Source organism: Saccopteryx bilineata, chromosome 3 (assembly GCF_036850765.1).
Source record: "Saccopteryx bilineata isolate mSacBil1 chromosome 3, mSacBil1_pri_phased_curated, whole genome shotgun sequence".
NCBI classification, from domain to species: domain Eukaryota; kingdom Metazoa; phylum Chordata; class Mammalia; order Chiroptera; family Emballonuridae; genus Saccopteryx; species Saccopteryx bilineata.
Genome location: NC_089492.1, coordinates 306,627,132 through 306,648,447, shown reverse-complemented (window position 1 = coordinate 306,648,447; position 21,316 = coordinate 306,627,132). Strand labels below are relative to the sequence as shown.

Genomic DNA, 21,316 nt, shown 5'->3' with positions numbered 1-21,316 from the left:
GATAGCTTGAGCAACATATTTTTGGCACAAGGTGGGACTGTTAGCCATACCTTGAGCAAAACTCTCCACTGGTATTGCTCCATGGGAACCTGGAAATTAAGTGAAGGAACACTGAATGCAAAACACTTGCAATCATGAAGGCTTAAAGGAATAGTAAAAATGCAATCCTTCAGGTCAATAATTACAAGGTGAAAATTCCATGGAATGGCAGTAGGAGAAGGGAGTCCTAGCTGGAGAGGACCCATATTTCCATAGTTTTATTTATTGTTCTCAAATCTTGTAATAGTCTCCAGTTTCCTGATTTCTTTTTAATAACAAATATAGGCTTATTCTATGGGCTATTCGAAGGTTCTTATGTGCCCAAGTTTTAACTGCTCTTGTACCAGTTGAGCAGCTGCCTTAAGTTTCTCCTGAAAAAGGGGCCATTGTTCTACCCATACAAGATTATCTGATTTCCAAGTAATTGGGTCTGCACAATGCATTATTGGGGTAGCAGGAGCTACCAAGGCCCCTGTGCTAAATTTTGATATCCTAATCCACGCCTTCTGGTATTGGGTGCCACTTCTATGGGGGTGAGAATTCCCCGCTGTTCTTTCCCTAATCCTTTAGTGGGCAAAAATCCCTGATCAAGCATTTGAGTACTGACTAAACTATTAGGACTGACAACAATGCTGCCATATTTTTCAAAACATCTCTACCCCACAAATTAACTGGCAATCTAGGGAGCACATAAGGCTGAAAAAGTCCAGAGTGACCTTCCTTATCTTCCCATTGTAAAAAACTAGAGCTTTGTTGAGGGGATTTACTCTGCCCTGTACCTTATAATTCTGTGGCTGCTGCATGAGTGGGCCAGGAAGGAGGCCAGTGTAGCTTAGCAATAATAGATACATCAGCACCAGTACAGTATCTATAAGTCCTTAAAATTTATGCCCTTGTATTGTTAGTTCCATTTCAGGGCATTCCTGATCTATTTTTTGAATCCAATAGGCAGCATCAGTGGAGCCAAATCCTCGATTCTCTCAGGGTCCCTTTTGCAGGGTTTGGCCCTGTCTTAAAAGAAGTAAAAGGATTAATTGAGCAATTTTCATGTCAGGGGAGATAGTGACTATATTCCCCAGAATGTGAGCCATTACCCTAACTTCCCATGTATAATACGAGTCTATTACTCCAAGGAGAACAAAAAATTCTCTCAGTTAAACTACTTCTGCCTAATAAGAGTCCTACTGTGTTACTGGGAAGTGGCCCAAAAATTCCAGTGGGTATAGTTTGAGGTCCCATCTCTAGAGTTAATATGAATTGGGAGGGGGGACTGAGGTCCAGTCCTGCACTGCCTGCTGTTGCCCGGGATAGCTGGGCAATGTTTGGCCTGCTGGAATCAGAATTTGCTGAGGAAACATCGACATAGCCCCTGTTGTTTGATAGGGCTGGGGAGGGCCCCATAGTCCATTTCCCTGAATTACCTGCCCTTCGGTAGTATATCTAGACTTACACTCATTCTCCCGATGTTTCCCTCTCCTACAACGTGGGCAGAGGTCCAGAGTTTTAGGAGCTAACTGCCCTTGAAGAGGAGGCTGAGGCTGAGGCTGATATCCAGGGGGAGTAGGGCAACTTTTAGCAAAATGTCCCACACCCCCACATTGGAAACAATGTCCATGAGCAGCAATCCTTTCCTGACCTTCCTTTTTTCGTTTGTTTTGCCTTTTATCAAAACACCCTGGAGTTCTTGCCTTAACATGTGTGGTAAAAGCAAGACCTTGCATGTATGAAGGCCCAGCATCGGTGCATATTCTGATATAGTCCTCTACATCTCCCTTCTTGTGGTGAGGCCGAAGTGCAGCCTGACAAGCCAAATTAGCATTTTCATACGCTAACTGCTTTATTAAAATCTTTCCTACATTTTTATCCTCTACTATTCTTTCGACTGCTTGAATTAGCCGTGAAACAAATTCTTGATATTGCTTATCAGGACCTTCCCTAATATTGCTGAATTCCTCCATTTTTTCCCCTGCATCTTCAGCTTGATCCAAAGCTTGTTGGAGCAGAGATCTCCACGGGTCTGAGACAAAGACCTTGGGAGCAGAGGGCGGTGGAGGCGCAAAGTTTAAAATGGCCACAGCCGTGATATTCTCATCTCCTGAGTTATTCCCAGACTCCAAGTTCTTCTCATATTTACATTCCTCTGTTTCTACCTCATTCTGATCAAACAATTTATTCTCAAATAAAAACATTTGTACAAAAAGAAAAAGGTCCCTCACTTTTAAATCTATCTGTCCCATGGATATTTACTCCCAAATTACTTTATTATTATACTCTACCCCCAAACTCTACTTAAAAGCTTCACTCTCTCAAAGCTTTATACTTACTCCCTGTGCTCACTTCTGGGGGGTTCCATTACCTCTCCTCTTTCCCTTTTTCAATGTCCACACGTATGGGTGCCAATTGTTGTGGTCCAGCCACGATGAGTCTATTATGGGGTCTTGGACAGGAAAAGGTATGCAATTAAATAAATGATAGAGACTTAAGGATATATACATATAGATGGGTTCGGGAAAATGGCATGGCGATCAATCTCAACTGTTCCTGAGCTGTAACATGGCTGCTCCCAAAGATGCATCCGTCTTTATTCAGGGAATAAAAACGTGGCCCATTAGCAATTCAATTGTTTCCAAGACAACCCCCACCATACCATTCAAACCTCACTTTTACACCAATAATATACTAGCTTCCAGCCTCTTCCAGGAGAACATGGGTGGGACAAGTGAGAATTGGGTATAGCTCTTTGTTAACTGGGCAGGTGAGGTGGGGGTTGGGCCCAGCACCTCTGTCCAGATTGCAAAAATACCCTGTTTATTTATTCGGTTCCCAACACTGATGGCCCACTTTGCCCTATAATGAAGGGAGGATACAGTTTCTGGTGGCAGCTATGTTTTTCTCTGCGAGGGCAGTGTTTCTGCCAGCAGTAATTGCAAAGCCCTCCCAAACCCATCTTTATATTCTTTAATTCTTTTTTTTTTTAATTTATTTATTCATTTTAGAAAGGGGAGAGAGAGAAGGATGGGAGGAGCAGGAAGCATCAACTCCCATATGTGCCTTGACCAGGCAAGCCAAGGGTTTCAAACCAGCGACCTCAGCATTTCCAGGTCGACGCTTTATCCATTGCGCCACCACAGGTCAGGCTATATTCTTTAATTCTTTAAGTCTATTTTCTTTAATTCTGCACTGTTCTCACTTGGGACCTGAATATACTCATCGCGCAGGTCCGTAACACTAATGGATTAGTAGAGTCCTGTAAAAATCAGTATCTTGAGTGAATGTTGACTCTAATTCCAACATACATGGCAAAGTAGGATCAAGAATCTAGTACATATTCATATGATTCTGAGTAAATGCCTTATGTTTAAACATAATACGTTCCCTGGCTGGTTGGCTCAGTGGTAGAGCATCAGCCTGGTGTGCAGGAGTCCCAGGTTCGATTCCCGGCCAGCGCACACAGGAGAAGCGCCCATCTGCTTCTCCACCCTTCCCCCTCTCCTTCCTCTCTATCTCTCTCTTCTCCTCTTGCAGCCAAGGCTCCATTGGAGCAAAGCTGGCCCCAGCCGCTGAGGATGGCTCCATGGCCTCTGCCCCAGGCGCTAGAGTGGCTCTGGTCACAGCAGAGCGACGCCCCGGAGGGGCAGAGCATCGCCCCCTGGTGGGCGTGCTGGGTGGATCCCGGTTGGGCGCATGCGGGAGTCTAACTGTCTCTCCCCGTTTCCAGCTTCAGAAAGAGAAATAAAAGAAAAAAAATAATAAATAACGTAACATGTAACTGAAGGATCCTCTGGGTTACATTAGCTATCAACCTGTGTCTAATGTCTATAGCAGGCACCACATCAAGAGAACCTATTAAGTTATATGATATTCATCATATATTGTGAAGACACAGCAGCTGGTTCTTCAGGGAGGATCGATATTTCATGGCACTCATGTCTTAGGAAAAATGTTATATTCTTCGGAAAGGTAATAGGGGGTACAGTGTTTTGAACTTCAAATAAAGGCAGGGTTCCTCAGACACAGCATGAGGAAAGATACCAAGCAAACTCAGTGAATATAGTTTTATCAAAGGACCAATGCAGGTCACTCAAAGGGCTCAGCCTTGTGTCTGTCTGGGTTTATCCAGTAATAAAACCTAAATGGCCTAGGGAAACGGGAAGATTGCATGGCTTTTAAATGTTCCTTCCCCAACAGGTAGCTGAACTGGCGTTAAAGTTCAGGTTTGCAGGCCCTGGCCGGTTGGCTCAGTGGTAGAGCATCGGCCTGGCATGCAGGAGTCCCGGGTTCGATTCCCGGCCAGGGCACACAGGAGAAGTGCCCATCTGCTTCTCCACCCCTCCCCCTCTCCTTCCTCTCTGTCTCTCTCTTCCCCTCCCGCAGCCAAGGCTCCATTGGAGCAAAGTTGGCCCGGGCGCTGAGGATGGCTCTGTGACCTCTGCCTCAGGCACTAGAGTGACTCTGGTTGCAACAGAGCGACGCCCCAGATGGTCAGAGCATCGCCTCCTGGTGGGCATGCCAGGTGGATCCCGGTCAGGCACATGACTGTGTGACTGCCTCCCCGTTTCCAACTTCAGAAAAATACAAAAAAAAGTTCCAGTTTGGCCTTACATAGTAGCAAGAAATGTCTGGTAAGAGCTGGAGTTACTGGGCTCCAGGGTGTTTGCTCTATAATTTCATGTCATCTTAGAAAACGCAGATTCCTTCTCCATTTCCTTCATGTCTGGATGATGGAGCCTCCATGCTGATCCCAAAAGTATGGGGTTTGGACAGTTTCTCAGCTGGTGAACACCTTGTCCTCTAGTCTTTCCATCTGGATGTTCATCTATATTCTGTATCATATCCTTTTATGATAAACTGCTAAACAGTAAGCAAACTGATTCCTAAGTTCTCTAAGCTGCTCTTGCAAATTACCGTGTTTTTCGCTCCGTAAGACACACTTTTCCCCCAAAAAAAGTGGAGGGGGAAATGACTGTGCATCTTATGGAGCAAAAAATACAGAATTTTATTAAATATTTTAACACACCATTTGGTTCAGAGTATTTTTTTTTTCGTATTTTGCTCCTTAAAACCTTAGGCGTGTCTTATGGTCAGGTGCATCTTATGGGGCGAAAAATACAGTAACCAGACCTCAGGAAGGTATTGGAACCTCCAATTATATATATAATAGTTAGTCAGTCAGTGCCGCGACCTGCGCAACGAGTCTATCCCAGGGTCTCAAGCGGGAAATGGTACAAAATTGAATGAAAAATAGACAAAGACTTAAAGAAATACACAGGATGGGTTCAGGAGGATGCCACAGTCACTACTGTCAATAGTCACTACTGTCCTGGTCGAGCTGCAAAAACATGGCTGCCCCCAGAAAACATTCTTCTTTATTCCCTGGGCAAGGTGGGCCATTAGCAATTCAATGATGTTTCCAAGGCAACATAAGAAAAACACCAGGTGCAGAAAAAACCCCACCATCTTAATTTTAAACAAAGAAGTAACTAGCTTTCAGTCCTTCCGGGGAGCATGGGCGGGCAGGACTAGCACTGAAGCACAGCCCTTTGTTAATTTAATTAGGCAGATGAGCTGGGAGATTGGACCCAACGCCTCTGTCTCCTAGATATCCAAACTGCAAAATACTCTGTTTATTTTCTGGTCCCCAACAAGTCAGAAGCACAGGTGACAACCTATACTTACACTGAAGTGGAAGTTAGAGGGGAAGTCTTTTAGGATTGAGCCCTTAACCTGTGGAATCTGACGCTGTCCCGAATAGATAGTGTCAAAACTGAGTTGAATTGTAGGACATCTAGCTGCTGCTGGAGAATGGCTTGGTGGTGGGTTAACAAAACCCACATTGGAATTGATGTCAGAATCATAGTTAATGTGAGCAGGGCAGGTTCCTTTATATTTTTTATGAATCAATTAAAAGAAAAACACTTCTAAAAAAAAGAAAGACACTCCTATTAAACAGGACCATGTTATTTCAGGAATTGCTGACGCTGGAGGACATAGCTGTGGACTTCACCCGGGAGGAGTGGCAGCTCCTGGACCCTGATCAGAAGGACCTGTACCGGGACGTGATGTTGGAGAACTACAGCCACCTGGTGTCAGTGGGTGAGGACAGTTCCCCTGTGTCACTCAGAGGGTGCCCAGCCAGTGGGCTTTCCTTTCCCAGCTGCTTATACTTGGGAGTTTCTGCAGTGCTCTGAATGACAGACTCTCAGTGCCTCTCGTGGCTCCCGATGAAAGGCTGTAATATACTATGAGCTCTACCAACACAACTGACACCAAATGTGTGCACTGCTTCAACAACAACCAATTCTCCAAGTACTGACTGGGTGTCTGCGGTTCAGTTCTATTCAGTTTTGACCCTAACTACCCAAAGTTAGCATCAGACTCCACAGGCTTAAGGGCTCTGGACCACCAGACTACCCTTACTTCAGATCCTGGTTGTAAGCATTGGGTATCCAGGGTACTCATGCCTCTGTACAAGCAGGCTGTAAATCTGTCCAGCTTGGCTATAAATCGGTTGTTCCCACACCCTCCTACCCCAACTTAGGTTTAGTAATTTGCTAGATGGCTCATTGAACCCAGCAAGTCACTTACTACCATTATCAGTTTAGAATAAAGTAAAAAACAGCTCAGGAACAGCCAAATGGAAGAGATGCTTAGGGAAGAGTGTGGAGGAAGGGGTGTGGACCAGACATGCCACCCTCCAGTACCTCAATGTGGTCACCATCCTGGAAGCCCTCCCCATCTGCTTGTTTAGGAATTCTTATGGAGGGCCTGTGGGAAACTGCTAGCTGGCAGAGCCCTCTCAGTTTAAGGCTTAAGCTAAAGGCTAAGTTCTTTCCCACACCTCCATATTGGCTATGAAGCTGAGTATTTGTACTCGTCCCATCCCCCCGCCTCACTTGATTAAGTTACTAAAGGCTAAGTGCTTCACCACAACCTCTGACTGTTTATTTAAGTTGGTAAAGGCAATTTACATGCCCTTCTCCACAGCTCCCTGTTAGCTATGTTTATCCTTTGTTTTGTGAAGTTAAAATATTATGCAGGGTGGAGAGTTTTCTGCACTTGGGGAAATTCTTGAATTGCCTCAAAAACGTGACTTTGTTTCAAAGTTCTCTTTAATTTGTTAATGACTTTGCTCTGCCCTATAAATAAAGCAGCTTGGAAGTAAAGACTTGCTCTTGCAAGCTATGGGCTATGCAGAGACCTCCCAAGCCCATCCTTTTTCTAAGTTTATTTCTTCATTCTGCACCGTTCTCACTCAAGACCTACACCATTAAGAGCTGCGTTGGTCTGCAGCAAGGGCCCATTATGTATTGGTGATTAACTCCACCTCCAGCACCCTTCTTCCCCACAATGAGGGGGAAGATTTGGAGCTGAAGGTTCCAGTCCTCTAATCATGCCTTTGTTGCTGCAAACCAGCAAGGCTAGTAATTCCAGGTCCTGAGCAGGAACAGTGTAGAATTTAGAATATAGGCTTAGCCTGACCTGTGGTGGCACAGTGGATAAAGTGTCGACCTGGAAATGCTGAGGTCGCCAGTTCAAAACTCTGGGCTTGCCTGGTCAAGACACATATGGGAGTTGATCCTTCCAGCTCCTCTCCCCCTTCTCTCTCTCTCTCTCTCTCCTCTCTCTCTCTCTCTCTCTATCTCTCTCTCTCTCTCTCTCCTCTCTCTCTCTCTCTCTCTGTCTCTCCCTCCCCTCTCTAAAATGAATAAATAAAATAAATAAATAAAAAACAAAAAAATAGAATATAGGCTTAGAGAAAAGGATGGGCTCGGGAGGCCTCTGCAATGCTGATGGCAAGAACACAGTGTGCTCAACACCCACTTCCTGCTTTATTTTTAGGGCAAAGTGGGCCATTAGCAAATCAAAGAAATCTCTGATCACATTTCTGAGGCAACCTAAGAATTTTACCAAGTGCAGAAAACCCGTACCATACATAACATCTTAACTTCACAAAATAAAGGATAAAAGAAACTTGCCTCCAGTCATTCCGAGGGACATGGGGAGCAGGATGAGTATAAACAATCCAGCACCACAGCAAAAAGAGCCTTTAGCAACTTCACAGAACAAGTGAGATGGGGTGTTGGGCAGATTGTCAGCTTACTACCAGTTCCCCACACCTCTGTCCCCCAAAAATCTAAACTGCAAAAACCATGTTGGCTTTTGGTCCCCAACACTTTGTCTTTCTGGATCAGCCTCTACCCTGAAGCTCTCTAGGGGACCCCAGCCGCTGGCCATCTCCTTAGCACAAACAAGACACTCATTAGTCCAGAGAGTGCAAGGGTTAGGAGTTCTTGTGTCAGGAAATGGAACTTAAGACTATCAAAAAAGATGCTCCTGTCACCCTTTTCACTTAGGAAATTACAAGGGCTTTAGGGAGCTTTGCACCAGGAACTGTGACAGAGACCAAATATAATACATATCACAATGCCATATGTGCCCTCTCCTGAGAGAAAAGTCTCTGACAGGTACAAACTAGTCCCTTAAATATAGCATTCTCCTATCTTGACACACCCCAACCCAAGCATTCTGTCATTTCCCATGAACAGGGTACCAAGTCAGCAAACCAGACAATCTCTCCAAGTTGGAACAAAGGGAAGGACTATGGACAATAGAAGGTGAACTCTGTAGTCTAGTCTGTCCAGGTGAGTGGATGAGAAGCAACACGGCAGGTTCAGGGGAGGAAATTAATTTTCCTTTTACCCTTTTAAGTTCCTCTGTCCAGGCTAATAAATTGCCATGAAACAGGTTAACAGGAGGAAATAACCAAATTTATTATGCATGTACATATGGGGCTCCACGGGAATAGGAACATGGGGCCCAAGGATAATTAGGCAGTTGAGGCTAATATGCCATCTTGTGCAAAGGATAAGGAGGCAAAGAGGATTGTGATACTGACTTCAAAACAGTGGAAATCAATTCACATGGAGATAGAAAAGCCAGTATTTTGTAAATAAATGTTTGCTGGGCCATTTTTTTTTTTAAATTTTATTTTATTTATTCATTTTAGAGAGGAGAGACAGAGACAGAGAGAGAGAGAGAGAGAGAGAGAGAGGAGAGAGACAGGGGGGAGGAGCTGGAAGCATCAACTCCCATATGTGCCTTGACCAGGCAAGCCCAGGGTTTCAAACTAGCGACCTCAGCATTTCCTTATCTTCCAGATTGCTGATTTATCCTCTGTTTCATCTATTCCACTGTTGATTTCCTGTAATGTAGTCTTTGTTTCTGATTTGTTCTTTTTTTATGTTTTCTATCTCTGTTTTTATGTTTCCTATCTCTTTCTTGAAGTTCTAAGTTCCTCTTCTCTTCCCCTCTGTTCATTGAGCTTTTTTTTTTCATGACAGAGAAAGAGAGAGGGACAGAGAGGGACAGACAGGAAGGGAGAGAGATGAGAAGCATCAATTCTTTGATGCAGCACCTTAGTTGCTCATTGATTGCTTGTTCATATGTGCCTTGATCAGGGGGCTCCAGCAGACCAAGTGACCCCTTGCTCAAGCCAGTGACATTGGGCTCAAGGTGGTGAGCACTGTTCAAACCAGATGAGCCTGCGCTCAAGCTGGCGACTTCAGGGTTTCAAACCTGGGTCCTCCGCGTCCCAGTCTGACAGTCTATCCACTGTGCCACCATCAGGCTCATTGAGCATTCTTATAACCAGTATTTTGAACTCTGCATCTGGTAGATGACTTGTCTCCATTTTGTTTAGTTATTATTCTGAAGATTTGTTCTGTTCTTTCATTTAGGATCTATTTCTTTGTGTCCTCATTTTGGCTGCCTCCCTGTTTTTGTTTCTATTTATTAAGTAGAGCTGCTACATCTCCCAGTCTTGGTAGAGTGGTCTCATGCAGTAAGTGTAAGGTCCAATGGTGCAACCTCCCCAGTCATGTGAGCTGGGTGCTTCAAGAGTGCTCCTGTGTGGGCTGTGTACACCCTTCTATTGTAGTTGAGTCTTGATTGTTGTTGGCACATCAGTGGGAGAGATCTCCCTCCAGACAGATCACTTGCAAGGACTGGCTGCAACCACTGTGGAGAATTTATTGTGCAGGGGCTCACCCCATGGAGCAGAACTCACTTCAGTGAGCCTCAGGGACCCACTGGGTACACCCCTTGCATGTGTTGGTCATGGATGTAGTTAGATGGTGCTTTGGGCTTGTCTGAAGCTGCTCTCCAGGTATTTGACTCTGGAGCCTCCTGGGAGGTGCAGGTTATGGTCACCCGCCACCCGTGCCCTGCCCACAGCCACCTGGTGTGAGCTATAAAGTGATCTGTTGATAGCTGCTATTCGTGCTAGGTTTGGAGGTGTTCAAGAGAGGCCAGGCTTGTGAACCAGGGTCGACTACCACTAGTGTTGGGCCTAGGGCCACTTAACAAGAGGTATGGGGTACACAGAAGCTAGATGATACTTGAGAGATTTTAGGAAAGCCAGCAGCATGAGCCACAACTGGTTATTTGTATGAAAGCCACTGGGTGGACCCACAAGTTGGGTGGGATGGGGTTCTCAGGGAACCACCAGGGCGAGGCAAACAGTATTAGCCAGGTTGATGGAGACTCAGATATGGCACTGCTTGTTGGCTCTGGGCGGGGGGTTCTCAGAAAAGGAACAATGGCCTCTGCCAGCACTTCTGTCAGGAAGAAAGCTACCCCTTCAGCTCTTGCTTGATGACAAACGGTTCAGTTCAAACCCATATGTTCCCAGTGCCTTTTGAGCTGCTGCTGCCCCAGCACTGAGCTCAGAGGGAGTGAGTCCAGATAGGTCCATGTAGCCCCTTTAAGAGTAGTGCCTGGACCTGACCTGTGGTGGCGCAGTGGATAAAGCGTCGACCTGGAAATGCTGAGGTCGCCGGTTTGAAACCCTGGGCTTGCCTAGTCAAGGCACATATGGGAGTTGATGCTTCCAGCTCCTCCCCCCTTCTCTCTTTCTGTCTCTCTCTCCTCTCTCCCTCTCCTCTCTAAAATGAATAAATAAAATTAAAAAATTAAATAAAAAAAAAAAAGAGTAGTGCCTGGGATTCCACGAGCCCTTTGTTTCACGAGGCCACAGTCTCCACTGGTTTTCACACCCAGACGTTATAGGGACTTCTCTTCCCAGCACTAGAACCCTAGGCTGGGGAGTCTGGTACGCCCGGGACCCCTGGCTCCTCAGGGGGTACCTCCACAGCTGAGATCTCCCTCCCAATTTTTAACTGGTACACATGGGTATGGGACCATCCTGTTCCGAGTCTCTACCCTTCCTATCAGTCTTGATGTAGCTTCTTTTTTTTCTTCTTCTTTATTTGCTTATTTTAAAGATTTTTGTTTATTGATTTTACAGAGAGAGGAGGGTGTGTGGGAAGTGAGAAGTATCACCTCATAGATGCTTCACTCCAGTTTTTCATTGATTGTTATATGTGCTGTGCCCGGCAAGCTCAGCGTTTTGAACCGGTGACCTCGCATTCCAGGTCAATTCTTCATTCACTGTGCACCACAGGCCAGGCTTTTAGCTTCTTCTTTACATACTTAGTTATAGAACTTTTTTTTTTTTTACAGAGACAGAGCAAGAGTCAGAGAGAGGGATAGATAGGGACAGACAGACAGGAAGGGAGAGAGGTGAGAATCATCAATCATCAGTCTTTCCTTGCGACACCTTAGTTGTCCATTAATTGCTTTCTCATATGTGCCTTGACCGTGGGGCTACAGCAGACCAAGTAACCCCTTGTTCAAGCCAGCAACCTTGGGTCCAAGCTGGTGAGCTTTGCTCAAACCAGATGAGCCTGCACTCAAGCTGGCAACCTCGGGGTCTCGAACCTGGGTCTTGCACATCCCAGTTCAACGCTCTATCCACTGCGCCACCGCCTGGTCAGGTTAGAACTTTTGTTCAACTAGATTTCAGGCAGTTCTGAATGATGGATGGTCTGTAATGTAGTTGTACTTTTGATGCAATTCTAGAGAGTCCTGCATTTTCCTATGTCACCATATTGACCAGAAGACCTTTTCACTGTATCCGTGATCCTTAACATTTTCCTCCAGTCTCATGAATTAAGTTCTTCCTTTTCTCTGGATGAAACTCCAAATTTATAATCCCTTTAGTATTGTCTAACCTATACTTTTAGTTCTAAATACTTTACTGACCCAAGATTTCTGAGTTCTTGCAGGAGCAATAGGAGTCATCTTCCCCTCACAAAAAGACCCTTTCCACCATCCTATTTTAGTATGAGAGGCTCCTTCAGTATGGGACATCTTCTTTTCCGTCCATACTGGTGTTGTGAGAATGTTCTCCAACTATGTTGTTCTCACCTTAAAGGTTCCTACTGTTTCTGTTGACTAAGTTTAACTTGAAAAGACTGTTTTACATTCTTTCTAGCCCAAATCATAGCTTATATCTGCTTCATTGTACTTTCTTTGTACCTTTGATATTTCTGATTTTTTTTTGGTTCATTTTAGGTGTCAGCATTTTATTCATTTCCCCCATTATATTCTTTTTAAATTTTTTTTTATTTATCGATTTTATAGAGACGGGAGAGGAAAAGGGAGGCTGGAGCGAGAAGTATCAACTCATAGTTGCTTCACTTTAGTTGTTCATTGATTGCTAGTTATATGTGCCTTGACTGGGCAAGCTCAGGGTTTTGAACCAGCAACCTCAGCATTCCTGGTTGACACTTTATCCACTGGGCCACCACATGCCAGGCCCCCATTATATTCTTGTTTGTTTTTTTAAACAGCTTTATTGAGGTGATTCACATACTCTACAATTTGTCAATTTAAATACACAATTTAGTGCTTCTTTGCTTATTGACAGTTCAAAGTCAATTTTGGAAGATTTTGTCACTTTAAAACAAAAACACTTTCGGGCCCTGGCTGGGTAGTGCATTTGGGTAGTGTTGTCCCAATATGCCAAGGTTGCGTGTTTTGTTGTTGTTTTTTGTTGTTTGTTTGTTTGTGTTTTTCTGAAGTTAGAAGTGGGGAAATAGTTACAGACTCCTGTATGCACCTGACCGGGATCCACCCGGCATGCCCACCAGAGGGCAATACTGGTGGGCCCATCCGGGGTGCTGCTCTGTTGTTACCGGAGCAGTTCTAGCACCTGAGGTGGAAGCCATGGAGCCATCTTCAGCACCTGGGCCAACTTTGCTCCAATGGAGCCTTGGCTGCGGGAGCGGAAGAGAGAGATAGGGAGAAAGGAAAGGGGAAGGGGGAAGAAGCAGATGGAAGCTTCTCTGGTGTGCCCTGACTGGAAATTGAACCCGGGACTTCCACATGCCGGGCTGATGCTCTACTGCTGAGCCAACTGGCCAGGGCCAAGGTTGCGTGTTTGATTCCCAGTCAGGTCACATACAAGAATCAACCAATGAATGCATGAATAAGTGAAACAACAAGTAGATGTTTTATCTGCTTTTTTTTTTTTTTAATTAAAAAATTTTTTTTTTTTATTCATTTTAGAGAGGAGAGGGAGAGACAGAGGGAGAGAGAACGAGAGGAGAGACAGAGAGAGAGAGAGAAGGTGGGGAGGAGCTGGAAGTATCAACTCCCATATGTGCCTTGACCAGGCAAGCCCAGGGTTTCGAACCGGCGACCTCAGCATTTCCAGGTCGACGCTTTATCCACTGTGCCACCACAGGTCAGGCCCTTATCTGTTATTTCTGTCTCTCTCCCTTCCCCATCCCCTCTTCCCTTGTCCTTTCTCTCTCCCTTTAAAAAAAAAAATAGAAATTGATTTCTCCTAAGCCCCAGGCTAGGTAACCACTAATCGACTTTCTACATGTATAGATTTGCTTATTGTTGGTATTTGATATAAATGGAGTCATAAAATATGTGGTCTTTTGTGTCTGGCTTCTTGCATTTGGCCTGCTTTTGAAGTTATTTTATGTTTTAGAATGTATTATTAGTATTTCATTCCTTTTATGGCCAAATAAGAGTCCATTGTATGGATCTATTACTTTAAAAAAAATTTTGTTTTGTTTATTGATTTAATAAAGAGAGAAACATTGATTTGTTTTTCTACTTTTTTATACATTCATTGGTTGGTTCTTATATGTGCCCTGACTGGGGATTGAACCTGCAGCCTTGGCATATTGAGATGATGCTCTAATCAATTGAGCTACCCAACCAGGGCCAACCTGCAGCATCATTTAATGCATTCATCTATTGATGGATTTGGGGTTGTTTCCACTTTTTGATTTTTATGAATTATGCTGCTGTGAACATTTGTGTACAGCTTTTTTTGTGAACATATACATGCTTTAATTTTTTTGGATCTATACCAAGTCATGGAATTCTTGGGTCATATGGCATCCATGGAGTGTCCACATGTGTGGTTTCTGGACTCATGGACAGGATTACCTCCTCCTGGCCATAATGTATGCCATTATATACAGAGTTTTGCCTACTAAGAAAGCTCATTTAAGTCTTTGTTGTTTAGAGTTTGTATTGGATTCAGATACATATTGCCTCAATGGCTGACCTTTAGTCTCTCCAGAAGTTGGCCAGTATCTATAGTCTCCAGTTCCTCCAATGGTTGTAACTGATATGGTTTAGCCTAGAACGCCAATCAAGAATCACATTGTTAGAGTGTCTGTTGGCCAAAGCCACCAGGCAAACAACACTTCTATCAGGCAGGACTTTCCAGAGGTCTAGAGATCACCTTCTAGTCAGCAAAGGCAAGGGCCAGATCTCTTTGGGTGAGGTTAAATCTCCACTGAAGCTAACTGTAAATATTAATAATAAAAGGATAAATTTAGAAAAATAGAGGAAACAGAGCTTATGGTGGTAGTCAGAATGGGAATGACAGCATATGTACAAGGCGTATCTACATTTTGAATTAGGAAGATGAAGCTATGAATTATGAATGAAGGCATGAAACATGAGGAAACACATGAGGCCATGGGGTTGACTATCAAAAGAGTGGCCTGAAGTCAGGCAAATGAAAGCCACAGTTAGAAGGTCTCTGCAGGAGAAAGAGTAGCGTGGAAATGTGGATAAATGGAGGATTGTTTGGGTTTCATATGTCATTAAGGTAGCAAAGTAGAGAGCTGACTGGTTTTGTGGTTTTGTAGCTCTGCGTTGTCTTAACTTTCACATTGGTGTTAGTAGTATAGCAATAATAAGGATCAGCCAGATGCTCTAAGAAAAACTGAAGATAAAGCTATCATAACCTAAATCTTCAAGGAGGAAGTTAATCCCTTAGTACAACCAAACTGTTGCCAATGAGACTTAAGTGTAGGATTACTGAAGTAGATGCTGCTGGTCGCAGATGAGGGAAGAGGTATATCAGGGACATTGAAATGAGAAAATAGCCCTGGCCGGTTGGCTCAGCAGTAGAGCGTCGGCCTAGCGTGCGGAGGACCCGGGTTCGATTCCCGGCCAGGGCACACAGGAGAAGCGCCCATTTGCTTCTCCACCCCTCCGCCGTGCTTTCCTCTCTGTCTCTCTCTTCCCCTCCCGCAGCCAAGGCTCCATTGGAGCAAAGATGGCCCGGGCGCTGGGGATGGCTCTGTGGCCTCTACCTCAGGCGCTAGAGTGGCTCTGGTTGCAACATGGCGACGCCCAGGATGGGCAGAGCATCGCCCCCTGGTGGGCAGAGCGTCGCCCCTGGTGGGCGTGCCGGGTGGATCCCGGTCGGGCGCATGCGGGAGTCTGTCTGACTGTCTCTCCCCGTTTCCAGCTTCAGAAAAATGAAAAAAAAAAAAAAAAAAAAGAAATGAGAAATTTTTGGATATGACTTTTGTACTGACTGTAGAATGCGATTAAAAAATGTGACAGTTGCCATATCTTATGTAGCACATTGGCTTCTGAAGATGACTATGTGATACCCTGGCCAGCTACAAAATTTTCTATCAATTACTGTTGCCCTATTTGTTGGGTGGAATATATGATAGCATGACCCAACTAAACTAAAGGCTGGAGTGTTGATGATATGAGTTGTCCATGTGATATGATTGATGTTTCTGGAAAGTTAGCCTGATTGGTGAGCTACAGAAGGGCAAATTTAGAAACAGGGTAATGTTGTAAGAGTCTGTCTCAGTTCACTTTAATTCAAATTCTGGAGACTTTATATTACTTGCTGGGTAAGAAATATGATTACTCTATATACCCCAGTATTTGGTGCCTCTACGTTTACATTAAAGAATCCCAAAACCCTGAATGTCTAAAACCTTGGCTTATTATCACTTTTTTTTGTGTGTGTGTGTGACATAGAGAGAAAGGGACAGAGAGGGATGAACAGACAGGAAGGGAGAGAGATGTGAAGCATCAATTCTTCATTGCAGCACCTTAGTTGTTCATTAATTGCTTTCTCATATGTGCCTTGACCTGGGGCTACTGCCAAACGAGTGACCCCTTGCTCAAGCTAGAGACCTTGCGCTCAAGCTGGTGAGCCTTGCTCAAACCAGATGAGCCAGCATATCACCCAGTCCTCTTTTCTTGAATATAAGTGTATATTATTATTTCCACATTCTGATCTCCATTTATACCTCCAACCGGATCTTGATGTCTGTAGTACACATCTAATAATCATCTCATAGTTTATGTTCCACAATGCATACTTTTTCTTACACATTCTGGATTTTAGTAAGAGTCCTAATCTTGATTTGAGATGCTTCTACCTACCCAGTGGCTCAAGTCATATAGTTAGCAGAGTAATGCTGGCTTTCTCACTTTCATTAACCATGCTTCCCATGGAACCCATCATTCAACTTTGTCTTCTCTTTATACAAATACATACATGATTTTCTCCACTTTCCACCATCTCATAGCTCCTTTAATCCTCATTTAATAATCTTCAACTCCATTCCTTTTTTATTGTTTTCCCTAACTAGATTTTAGATCAGTGAAAGTAAGGTGCATTTTATATATTCCAGACACCAATACAGTACCTAGTACATAGGAGCCATTCAATAAGTAGTTTTGGGGTGAACAATGCAGCCCTCATTGTTTGCATTAGTTTCCTTTTCCACCCCTGGGGTCTGGGTCTTTCCAAGTTCTGATGAATGGTATTCCTCCAAACCCTGTTGTTTGCTGCAAACAATGACTTGCTTGTATTTTATTCTCTCTACATGTTTGCAAGTTCCAAAAGTAGCCAAATCTACATAAATTGTCAACTACATAATCTGAATGGTATAGTAACTGCCTATGCCTTTTAGTTTGTTTATATTCTATTTTTATCAATGTAAGAAATAAGGAATATTTATACATGGTGTTTCTTTTATAGTGTTATAACAGGGTTGTTGCTGAAGTGCTATTTTAAAAAAACACCAAGGAAAATAAAATAAAAGTTTAAAAATATACAGTTTTATTCCAAAGAAAATTATAAAAGGATTTATTGTTTTCCCCTTTCTTAGATGCTGACAAAGTTGACAATTATTTCCTGGGTCACTGGGAAAATCTAAGAATGCTGAAAGACATGGAACAAAACCACAAACACAATACATTTGAAAATATTGTTCTTCAAAGAAAAAGTCATTTTCCTTTCAGGCAAAATCATGGTATGTTTGAGTTCTACATAAAAACTCTGGAATCCAATTTAAGTTTAGTCAAACAGAGTAAAAGCTATGAAACTAAGAACTCTACTATATTGAATGGAGATGGAAAATCATTTCAGCATGGCAAATGTGAAGATTTTCATCCTGCAGTTAAATTCCCTGTCAGTGCAAAACCCATTAACAATAAGTGCCAGGTCATTAGGCATCAGAGAGCTCATGAAGTAGAGAAGGCCCATGTGTGCAGTGAATGTGGGAAAGCCTTCGTTAAGAAGTCTCAGCTCACTGATCATGAGAGAGTTCATACAGGTGAGAAACCTTATGGATGCAGTTTGTGTGCAAAAGTATTCTCTAGAAAGTCCAGGCTCAATGAACATCAGAGAATTCACGAAAGAGAGAAATCCTTTATATGCAGTGACTGTGGCAAAGTTTTTACCATGAAGAGCCGTTTGATCGAACACCAGCGGACTCACACTGGGGAGAAACCCTATGTGTGCAATGAATGTGGAAAAGGCTTCCCAGGGAAGCGTAATCTCATTGTACATCAGCGAAATCATACTGGAGAGAAATGCTATGTCTGTAGTGAATGTGGAAAAGGCTTCACTGGGAAGAGCATGCTTATCATACATCAGCGAACCCATACGGGAGAGAAACCCTACACCTGCAGTGAGTGTGGGAAAGGCTTCACCACGAAGCATTATGTCCTCATACATCAACGAAATCATACAGGAGAGAAACCATATGTATGCAATGAGTGTGGGAAAGGCTTCACCATGAAGAGCCGTCTAGTTGAACATCAGCGAACTCACACTGGAGAGAAACCCTATGTGTGCAGCGAATGTGGAAAAGGCTTTCCCAGAAAGAGTAACCTCATTGTGCATCAGAGAAATCATACAGTAGAGAAATCCTATTTATGTGGTGACTGTGGGAAAGGCTTCACCGTGAAGAGCATGCTTATTATACATCAGCGAACGCATACTGGAGAGAAACCCTACACCTGCAGTGAGTGTGGGAAAGGCTTCCCCTTGAAGAGTCGGCTAGTCGTACATCAGCGAACACATACTGGAGAGAAACCATACAGATGCAGTGAATGTGGAAAAGGCTTCATCGTGAATAGTGGACTGGTGCTACACCAGCGAACTCATACTGGAGAGAAACCCTATATATGCAATAAATGTGGAAAAGGTTTTGCCTTTAAGAGCAATCTTGTGGTACATCAGCGGACTCATACTGGAGAGAAACCCTTTTCATGCAATGAATGTGGAAAAGGCTTTACCATGAAACGCTATCTTATTGTACATGAGCAAATTCATACAGGAGAGAAATCCTATATATGCAGTGAATGTGGAAAAGGTTTTTCCATGGAAAGTGAGCTCATTTTACATCAGCAAATCCATACTGGGGAGAAACCTTATGCATGCAATGAATGTGGGAAAGGCTTCGCTGCGAAAAGCCGTCTAATCATCCATCAGCGAACTCATACAGGAGAGAAACCTTTTGTGTGCAGTGAATGTGGGAAGGGCTTCTCTTCAAAGAGAAATCTCCTTGTACATCAGAGAACTCATGATGGGAACAAAACTTGACAATGCAATGAGTGTGGTCACACCTTCAGGGAGAAATTAGGCTTTGTACAACATCAAAGACTTCACATAGGATATACAGTGGTCGCTTGTCTATCGCGGGGGTTAGATTCCAGAACCCCCATGATAGGTGAAAATCTGTGAACTAGCAACCTTATATTTATTTTTTAATATATATTCTAAGGCTTTTTAAACCCCACACTCTTATAAACCTTTCCCACACTGCTATTAACCTTTCCCACACTTATTTTGCTTATTTTACCACAAAAATAATTAAAATATTAAATATATAAAAATACCTATATATTACAAAATCCCACGATATAGCAAAAAATCCACGATACAAAATTAGATATATACAATTTAAAAATCTACGCTACAGCCTGACCAGGTGGTGGCGCAGTGGATAGAGCATCGGACTGGGATGCAGAGGACCCAGGTTCGAGACCCCCAAGGTCGCCAGCTTAAGTGCGGGCTTATCTGGTTTGAGCAAAAGCTCACGAGCTTGAATGCAAGGTCGCTGGCTCAAGCAAGGGGTTACTCGGTCTGCTGAGCGCCCGCGGTCAAGGCACCTATGAGAAAGCAATCAATGAACAACTAAGGTGTTGCAACGTGCAATGAAAAACTAATGATTGATGCTTCTCATCTCTCTCCATTCCTGTCTGTCTGTCTCTGTCTATCCCTCTCTCTGACTCACTCTCTGTCTTTGTGTAAAAAAAAAAAAAATCCACGATACAGTGAGACCATGCAAAGTGAACCGTGATATGGCGAGGGACGACGGTACTTCTTTTATATGTACTGACTATTCATACAGTATTGATCTCTTGTGACCCACCAAGGAAGTGATACATGAGAAAAACCATATGTATTTAGTTTAGTGTGAGAAAGCTTTCAACATGAATTTGGCACCTCTGTACACCAAAGAATTTATAAAAGACAGAGACGCTATGGATTCAACAATTGAGTTAACCTTTCTCTCACTTGTCAAGCCTGTTCATACAGACAACAAATGTATAGATCGAGGTACATAATCCTTTGTAGAGTCTGAATTCATTACATACAACTGAACTCATGCAAGGGACAAACCATGATAGTTCAGTGCAGTGTACTCCTAGCATACTTGAATATACTCAGTGTAGATTAGCCTGTTGCTAGATTTTTACCCATGCAAAATTATGGAATTTGCACAGGAGTGAAATTTAATGAATGCAGAGAATGTGCTAGTGCTTTCAGAAATCAGTTACCTCACACTATCATAATTAACATGTAGAAAAAAACCTCAAATATATTAAATGCAGAAAAGTCTTGAAATATTTCTAGGTAATTATGTTTCCAAAAAGTGTATATGCTAAATCTCATGACTGAAGAGACTAGGAAAGCCTTCTATGGGAATGAAGACTCTTGCTGATCATAATAGATCATCAGTGAGCTCATATATCACAGCAGCAATATGATCATGGGACTTTTGTCTAGAAAGAAACCTCAACAGTTGCCTGATATGCTGGAGAATAATTTTCAGATGGCAAAGAATATAGCAGAATTCATCGCATCTCATGAATTCCTACAGAAATTAAAACTGTTAGGAACACAATATAGGGTGACTTCGCAAAATGTCAGAGAATTCATGAAGGAAAGAAGCATCATGAAAATGATGCATACTTGAGTTTTCTAAGCCAAATCTAAACTTATTATATATTTGATATCCATTCTGGGACAGGATATCTTGAACCATATTCTCAACGATTCCCTAACTTTAAAGTAGGCAGTTCTCAACATTGATTTTTTTTAATAAATAAATTTTTATTTAAATGGGGTGACATCAATAAATCAGGGTACATATATTCAAAGAAAACATTTAAACATTTCCAGGTTATTTTGTCATTTAGTTCTGTTGCATACCCATCACCCAAAGAGAGATCATCCTCCGTCACTCTCTATCCAGTTTTCTTTGTACCCCTCCCCCTCTCCCCCTCCCTCTTTCCCTCCCCCCACCCCCCATATCCACCACACTCCTGTCCATGTCTCTTAGTCTCACTTTTATGTCCCACCAATGTATGGAATCCTGCAGTTCTTGTTTTTTTCTGATTCGCTTATTTCACTCCACATAATGTTATCAAGATTCCACCAATCTGCTGTAAGTGATCCGATGTCATCATTTCTTCTAGCTGACTAGTATACCATGGTGTATATGTGCCCCATCTTCTTTATCCAGCCTTCTATTTTTTTTTTTACAGTGATTAAAAGCCTTTAAGC

The 21,316-nt window shown here is 43.1% G+C and overlaps 1 protein-coding gene across 1 annotated transcript in view; it reads left to right on the top strand.

Annotated features, from left to right (window-relative positions):
* LOC136332060 (zinc finger protein 432-like) overlaps window positions 1–21,028 on the top strand; it is a 42,383-nt gene extending 21,355 nt beyond the window's left edge. The window contains exons 6-8 of the mRNA XM_066271311.1: window positions 6,006–6,132; window positions 8,586–8,681; window positions 17,346–21,028. Coding sequence (XP_066127408.1) covers window positions 6,006–6,132; window positions 8,586–8,681; window positions 17,346–19,066 — 1,944 coding nt within the window. The 3' untranslated portion in view covers window positions 19,067–21,028. The remainder of the gene's footprint in view (window positions 1–6,005; window positions 6,133–8,585; window positions 8,682–17,345) is intronic.
* Window positions 21,029–21,316: the final 288 nt, after the last annotated feature.